The 9,208-nt window shown below is 28.6% G+C and overlaps 1 protein-coding gene across 1 annotated transcript; it reads right to left on the bottom strand.

The window, feature by feature from the left end:
• Positions 1 to 5,273: 5,273 nt before the first annotated feature.
• On the bottom strand, positions 5,274 to 8,575 carry LOC132917245 (transient receptor potential channel pyrexia-like). The gene is given in 2 exon segments (XM_060977889.1): positions 5,274 to 6,962; positions 6,964 to 8,575. Coding segments are annotated over 2 exon segments (2,661 nt in total). The 5' UTR covers positions 8,488 to 8,575; the 3' UTR covers positions 5,274 to 5,825.
• Between the last annotated feature and the right edge of the window lie 633 nt (positions 8,576 to 9,208).

Consider the following 9,208-nt stretch of genomic DNA (forward strand, 5'->3'; position numbering starts at 1 on the left):
AAAATTATTTGCATTATTTCACCTATAAATTTAAATAAATATGAAATTAATAAACTTAATAAACAATGAATAAATAAATAAAAGTAATTTGTAAATGTATTTTTCGTTAGTCGATAAATTAATAATACATTATTTAATTTATAATAAATATTATAATTGGTATAATCACAATCATCATAACGTAAATAATACGACCCAAGGGGGGGATCGCCCCATCACCCCCCCTCGTAACCGCCACTGCCTATCTCAGAATTAGGTTAGGGGTTTCCTTCGCGGGAAACCTAGTAACGTGATGAGTACAACGTTATTTTAAAATGTTTTCTATAAAGGTATACCAATCTAATAAAGTAATAATCAGTCCGGCGATAACGTTCATCATGAACGCACGGTCATTACGCTCGCTCCGTTATCTGTTTTTCATACGCTAATATTATATTATTACTTTCTGCCGTTTACGTTTACGTAATATGGCGGCCCAATCGTCGAATAATCGTGTCACAACTAAAATTAATTCAACTTCAAGCAAAAGAAATCTTTCGTCTTCTTCGCTCTCACCCAAGCCAGATGATAAGAAATCAAAAATATTCATAACTCCTAACCGGTACTCAGTTCTCACTACACTTAAAGACTCAAACGACAACACACAGCCAAACAAAACTCAAACACATACTCAAAATATCCTACCAAAACCACCAGCAGTTTATATCAAAGATGTGAGTAATTTTTCCAGTTTCACCTCAAACTTGATGAAAATTTTCAATACAACAGAATTTATCTGTAAAACCACACCTTCTTACCTGATCGTCCATACTCATTTCTATGAGCATTACAGACTACTCATTAAATATCTAATTGAAAACAGCATCTGTTTTCATTCATACCAGCAATATGATAAGCGTCCATTACGGGTGGTGATCCGCAATCTCCACCCTTCTACCTCTACTGAAGATATAATTACTTCTCTATCGGAACTGGGACACCAGGTTACCCACGTTCATAACATTAAGCGCTCTTCCGATAAATCACCTCTACCTCTATTTTTCGTCGACCTCAAAATAGCCACCAACAACATGGATTTATATAAAATCGAGTATCTATTGCACACCAAAATTGTTGTCGAAAAGCCCCATCCACGTAAAGGCCCACCTCAATGCCATCGTTGTCTGTCTTACGGGCACACTCAGAGTTACTGCAAACCACATTCCACGATGCATCAGATGTGGCGAAGAACACAGATCTGACGTATGCACTATGTCACCAGAATCTCCGGCCAGGTGTGCTTTATGCCAAGGTAGCCACCCTGCCAATTACAAAGGCTGTCCCGTTTATAAAAAACTTAATTACAGACCACCTCGTCGTAAACATTTCATATCTACTCCCAAATCTCATACAAACTTCCTTAAATCCACCTTAAATTCCAATACCGATAAACCATCATATGCCGAAGCCACTTCCTCCAATCATAACCATTCCCACCTATCTCCTAATATAGAAACTTTATTTACATCTTTTATTACCGAATTCAGTGCAATCATAAAACCCCTCCTGTCTCTCCTAACGGCTTTATTAAATAAAGGTAATTTGTAATTCCATATACCGTTATACGTCCACCATAATATATTGTATCATTTCATTTTATATTGTTATCTAATCACCAAATTATCTAAATTATGCTATAATTAAGATTCTATTTATTGTAAATCTTTTATACATATATTATATATTGTAATAACTGTCGAACTATAATAGTTATATGCTGAAAGTTCTAAATAAAAAAAAAAAAAAAAAAAAAAAATAAAGTAATAATAAATTGCACAAAACAAACGGTATCGAAAAAACCCACCGATAACGCACGTAAAACTGACCTTTGCTATTATACACCTATGTATAGGTGAAATAATCGTGAAAATAATAAAACATCATGAATTAAAATAATTATAAACTTACCGACATAACTACTCATTCTACTTATAAACAAATACCAAAATTAGATAATGTCATGGGTACATATGACGTAGACTAAGATGATAACGAAATAATTGGATTGAAGTCAATCTTCTTCAAAATTAATAATTAAAATATACGTATAAAAAAAAAGTATTTTTGTTTTGTTTTGTTCAGTCTAATAATTTCAAACATTTAGGCGAGATAGGTATTTAAAAATGTTTGTAAAATTTCAACTTCACCATTTCTTCTTTAAGATCCGAGCGGAGCAATGAATGTATTCATTTTACAATAATGTATGTATGTGTTTTTTTTTTTTTGTTTACGTTAAAATGTTAAATAGCCAATAAAATGCTTCGATTTTCAACTTTGAAAATGGTTTTGGATAGTAAATTGGATCTAGTTTGGAGAGGTCAGAAATAAAAATTCCCAGTATTTTTTTAAAATAATTGGAAAACCCAAAAAAACCTAACCTAACGAAAAACGAGAATTTTTACTCTAAACCAGTTGTCGATTAAATTGGTTTCTTTATTTTGATACAATTCAATAAAAACCAATAACCACAAAAACTTTTCACCGCATTTTTACCAAATGTTTATATTATTATTATTTTCTATTTATGGTAAAATTTTCAAAATCGTTTTGGAATATTAATAATTAATTATTGAAATTTTAGATTTTACCCAGTTTTTTTTTATAAATATCGATAAAAACTTTTTAAATGGGTAAGAATGCTTGAAAATATAATACAAGGTTCGAATAAGTTTTGACCATTTTACAATATTCAAAAATATCAACAATTTATAATCACAGTATATTTTTATAAAACCTTTAGATAAATTTAGAATTTTCAAAATTCGTCAAAATCTCGAAAATCACTAATTATTTTGTAATTAGAAATTTAGATACAACTCATGATATCTAGGTACCTATAACTTTAATACGTTTGTAGGTTAAAAAAACATTCATTTTTAGTATTTCTAAAATATGACAGGATAATATTTAATAATTGCACTATTGCAGTCACAACTAAATAATATTCATCGTAGGTTTATTATGTAATATGTTTTATTTAAAGTTGTGAATATATAAAATAACTAGATCACATTAGTAAGTAGCTTTTATTCCAAATTAAATTAATTAACATCGTTGATGTGTAAAAATTAAAAACATCAAAACCATATTTAATACAAGTGGTTGCAGGAAGCATTTTTTTTTCTGGAAACCAATTCGTTCAGTAGTTATCAATTTTTTGGTTTCATTTATAGGTGCTATGTTATAGGATGTATAGACAGTGGCGTGGACAGGATTTTAAAATGGGGGGGGGGCAAACAAAAAATACTAAAAAAACATAATCAAAAATTAACAATTCTTTTTTATATTAAGTTGATACAGCTGATGGGGATTTTACTTTAATTTTTAAGCAATCAATATATTTTTATTTTGTATTGTATGATTTGGTAGGTAAATAAGTAATTAATCAGTAATAATATTATTTAGATTACCTTAGTGAAAATTGTTGTACAATTTAATTTAATACAGATTTAATTATATAATATATTATTCTAAGCTTAACCATATGAAAATTAAAAAGGTTTGATTTATAATAACAATGCTTAGGTTCCTAAGTATTATCTACTTATTTTAAGGAAAATATTATTGTCGATTAATGATTATCTAGTTAAGTTAATAAGTGACTTTCCCTTTACTAATTACTTTAAAATAGGTAATCTTTTGTACATCGAAAAAAATTGTAGGTAAATAAAATTAACTACATCCTACATGTGATATTATTAACGATAAAATATTTATCGGGACATTTTCAAATGTAAACGTAATGTACGAATGTATAATTACATAATTTAAATGTATAATATCTAATACATCTAATACCACACCCATATTGTAACGATTAGCCACAAACAACTTTTAAAAATGCAATATTTTACTTTTTACCCTTTGTGCTTCATAATGTGCATTTTATAAATACTTTAATTCTCGTATAAATTTAATGATATTTAATATTTATCTAATAAATTTAACTTTAACCTTTATTTATATGAATACATTTATAACAAATAGTATATATCATTATTTTTTTCTGTTTATAAAATATGAATTCACGTAATGATGCATTGATGTCCTATATGTTTATTGTTAATATCATATTTCACAGTACCTACCACTTGAATTATATTATATTCACAATTTCGTATTACATTTACACTAGTACTACGTGATTATTCATAAATATAGTAGTATTTTTACATTGATTGATTAAAATTGAGACATAAATTCCATTAATATAATATATATATATAGCCGTATAGGTATAGGTGCTATATTACTACATTAAGTACCTACCAATAAATACAGAGTATTAGTACTACAAATTGTATAATGTTGAAAAAAAAATATTATTTTACAATGTGTACGTTCGAAAATAATTTTTTTTAGGCGGCAACAATAATAAATTATATTTTTACGATATAAGTTATTTTTTACAAATTGTATATGTAATTTGTTTTACAATTTAAGAAAATTAGGTACTTAGTTGTAATAATTGTATAACATTTAAGTTAAGGAGTAATTTATTTAAGTTATACAGTAGATAACTTTTTTAAATTATTATTGTATTTAAAAAATATTTTTATCATTTATATCCATGGTTTTTTTATTTATATATATTATTTATGCGAAAACAGGTTATGTGAAGTTGACCTTCACAATAATTGCCTAAGGTTCCAACCAACAATATTACTTTATTTTAGGTTATTTACTTACAGAATTTTAAACATAATCCTCTAAATAATGTAATATATTATTGACGTTATTGAGAAATAAATATAATTATATATATATAATATATATAGTATATACTTACATATTTCAAATTTTAATGTACACATTTATACAAGGTGATTTACTAATCATCTTCACGTGTTCTGTTATGGGATAATGAAATGTTTATTTCCCCACAACAGAACGTATCTACTTTTAAAGAATTACCTTACACAGTTGTACGACAATTTGATCTATATTGTGTATATATAAAACAAATATTTTAGTATATTATTAGTTATTAGGTACCTCCAGAATTTGCATAACTACTTAGTTAATTACTGTTTAGTTAATCAAGCTTGTTATTTTTTAAAACCAAAATGTTTGACAAAATATTTCAAAATAGTTATATATTATAAATTACCTGCGTTTTACTGAATAAAGAATAAAGATGTATAATAAGATTAAATAAAGATTAAATATACATATTAAAAATAGTCATAGTTATATAAATGTTATCATTGAATATGTATAATAATTAAACAGTATTTATATTTTAACGTTTTTATATATTTCACGATGTCACAATATAATACACATTTTGAGCAATATGAGTAAATTAAACTTAACAATTAAAATATAGTATAGGAACAAATACAAAAATATCACTAAAATGTGTTTCTCAGTACGAAAAATACCTATCAAAGGTTTTTACAAACAATTTAGTTATAGAAAAATTATTTTGTATTGTATACAATATTTGTAATATAATTTTTGCTATACATTTAACAGTATCTACCCATAGGTATAAAAAATACAAATTATAAACACATATAAAAATACTTAACAATAATTAAGATATAATATTATGTATGGTATTTACGTTTTGTATGAGACTTATATTTTATATATACCTATACAAAATTATTAATTCGTAGGTCATAAAACGAAGAATATATTTATCAGTATAATAACAGTGTATAATCAATTATAAAAAAATAAGTTTGTATTTTTTATTTAATCTCTCCGTAAATTGATAAATTATCTACTGTTATTATTTATTATTCTGTATATAATTATATAAATGCATATTAATAATATTATATTTTATTTGCATTAATCAACAAATGTTTAATGACCTTTTGATTTTCTTCTACAACTGCTCTTAAATCTCTTACTTCTTTTAATATTTCTTGTATTTTAAAAATGTCATTGTTATCACAGTTATCTTGTTTTTTTCGTTTAATTAAAATTCGAATAGCGTCTATAATATCTCTAGGCAATGTTTGTTGTTGACTCAATGGCTTAACTGTCATATGAGCTCGATGTTTAGAAGGATAAACCAAAGCTCTACGTTTGACGCTTTTTGGCCAAAAGCTTCTCAACATGAATAGTTCAATATAGTATATAAGTTTAATTTGACATCTAACTTTAGACAAACCAGCAGTCTTTTTTAAGCCTTGTATATCATGTACAGCGATTCCTACAAGTAGATTCATAAGAATAATTGATACAAATATTAAAAGGGCTACATATACAATATATGCACTAAATTTAGATATAATTGGCGATTCGTCGTGTACTTCTAACATTGATATATCCAATTCTCCCGCCATCATTACTAATACTTTTACAAAACCTATAATAGGATTATTGAACCATTTAGAAGAAGGGAACACGACGCAAAGACTAACAGAGAAACCTATTAATAAACATATATATGCCATGAGGAGTTTTGCAAATTCTTTTTGAACTTTAGTGTACATGGCGACATATGTATCAAACCAAGGTAGTTGGCCTATTTTTACCATAAAATTGGTCCAAGCGCAGAGTACGCAAAAAGCACCAATATAATTTTGCCAATAAGAGGTATATCCACTAATATGAAATGATATTAGTGGCACGCTTATTAATACTAACCATTCGCTTAAATTACTTAAACTAAGGACATATTGATGAACATACATATACCCAGCCATTTCTGAAATTTTCAAGAATCCTTCTATGACGCTGATTAAATACAATGCATAAATAATTACATCCATTATTTGATAATTTTTTATTAAAAATTCACTGAGAGTAGAGTTGTTCTGGAAACATGACGAATTACTTTGATTGGATAAATGGATTGCATTGTAGCAATCATGACTAAGTACAGTCGTTACATAAAGCGTATATAGAAGAATGAAAAATCCCAAACTTGCTAGTCGCATTAAATAATATTTTCGTATTTTTTTTCCATTTCAAAAATAAAAAAGCTTGGCACAGTGGATGCTGTAATAGTTCATATTGGCCTTCTTCTTGAAAACATTTTAGTAAATCAATTTCACCAAAAGTATTAGAATTTAACAAATACTTGAATCGAAGTTGAATCTCCGGACCACGCTTAAACCCATCCGCCCAGTTGGATGTAACAGCACTGTCCAATTGTTTGGCTACAGCTGGAACGCACGAAGGCACTTTTCTTACAATCATGTTAAGTGCCGATATACCACCGAACGTTTGAATACCTACGTTGCCACCCTTGGCTAACAATGATTCTACGCATTCCGGCACTTCGTTGATCGCCGCTATATGTAGAGGTGTAAACCCAAAGTGATCTTGTACGTTGATTTTTGCATGGTAACTTAGCAACGTGTCTACAGCAAGACAAACATTCAACGTCTTAACAGATATAGCTGAGTGCAGTGGTGTTCGGTCATCTATATCTCTGGCATTGACGTCAGCCCCTGCTTTTATCAGAAAATCAATGCAATCCACACTTTGAGCTTTTGCGGCCATATGTAAAGGTACTTGAAACTTCATATTTTTAGCATGTATATTAGCCTGGTGTTCGATTAACAATTTCACGCATTCTACGTGTGCAGATTCGCAAGCCATATGCAAAGCCGTACATTCATGATAGTCTTTTTGATTAATTAACGTTTTATCTGAACTTAACAGCATGTACATACAGTCTGAAAAACCTTGGTCAGCACAAATATGTATAGGTGCTAAACCCATAGAGTCCAACATATTAACATCTACGTTGTATTTAAATAATAAAAGTTTAATGCACCCAACAGCTCTGGATTTTACAGCGCTATGGAGAACAGTGGATTCAAGTCTACAGCCATGTTCGATAAGTGTATTGAACGCATCAACGGAATCTGTGAAGGTGGCGAAGTGTAGTGCTGTCATATCGTCAACACTGCAATTCGGTTCACAACCATTATTCAACAACCATTTCAAACAATAAACACAGCCGTTCAATGCACTTATGTGTACAGCACCATAGCCTCTAAAAGGTAGTATATAATTAACATTTGCGCCAGCTTTAACTAAGACTTCCACTACATCACACTTATCGACAAAACATGCCCACAGAACTATTAAATTTTTCAGCTGCTGTGGACACCGTTTTAATGTATCTAAATTTGCCATACCAGATTCAATATCATGAAGTAATTGAAAACCATTAGTGTATCCTTTTGCTGAATCCAACAAGCATTGTTTCACCATTTCCTTGTAATTATTAACGCTTAATTGATTGCTACTTTTGGACCCTTCAATAGTTGTTTCGGTAATACTGCGTTCATCAGTTTCAACTAGATCTGTATCTGGTAGTTCAAAAGATATCGGCCTATCTCGATTCCGGTGTATTGCCTTTTCGTGGAAACTGAAATATCTTTTTCGCTTGTTCGTTAAGTCCATTCCCATTTCCAAATATTCGCGCGTACATTCGTCTAAACTCAAATGACGGGACAATTTTCTTGAACTCATGTTTTCTAATTTTGCTCGCACAATTAATAAAATAATGCATCGATGAATATTACGTTTTAACCGAACCACACTAACTGAAATTCATACACTCGGCAGTTCGCATCTTCGTTGTCAATGACCAGTTTTTCTCCCGCTACCTTTTTACAGTAACTGGTGGGAGACGCGGATATACGGTAAATAGTGAAACAGTAGAAAAATATTCCAGTCAGTTGGTGACTCATCTTTATTGAACTAGTATTCAGAATTCCCATCGTATCATTATGTATAATACATACCTATATATTAATAATAATTTTAAGCTAACGATTATTATAATCAAAATTAAATAGGTACAATTTTTAATGACGTTGTAATTAACTATTAATGAATAATAATTATGATAACATTTTAACTTGAAGTAGGTAGGTAGTATACAAATTAATTTTGGTCGGGTACCTACTGAAAATTCAGCCTTCAAAAATATTGAATAATTGCGAATAACAAAAAACAATCGTGTGGTTTCATTTTTATTTTAAAATAAAATATGAGTTATTGAACCATATAGGTATATTTATATTTTATACACATAGGTACTATTAAGTTTCCAAATGTATGTACTACTATAATATATAGTTTTATACTTTATAGGTATTGAATGCATTGAATATACATATTTAATATAAAAAAAAAATCGTATAAAAACAATATTTTTATACTAGGGTACTGTACAATTTACCTGCTG

The sequence above is a fragment of the Rhopalosiphum padi genome, chromosome 1, assembly GCF_020882245.1.
Source record: "Rhopalosiphum padi isolate XX-2018 chromosome 1, ASM2088224v1, whole genome shotgun sequence".
Lineage (NCBI taxonomy): Eukaryota > Metazoa > Arthropoda > Insecta > Hemiptera > Aphididae > Rhopalosiphum > Rhopalosiphum padi.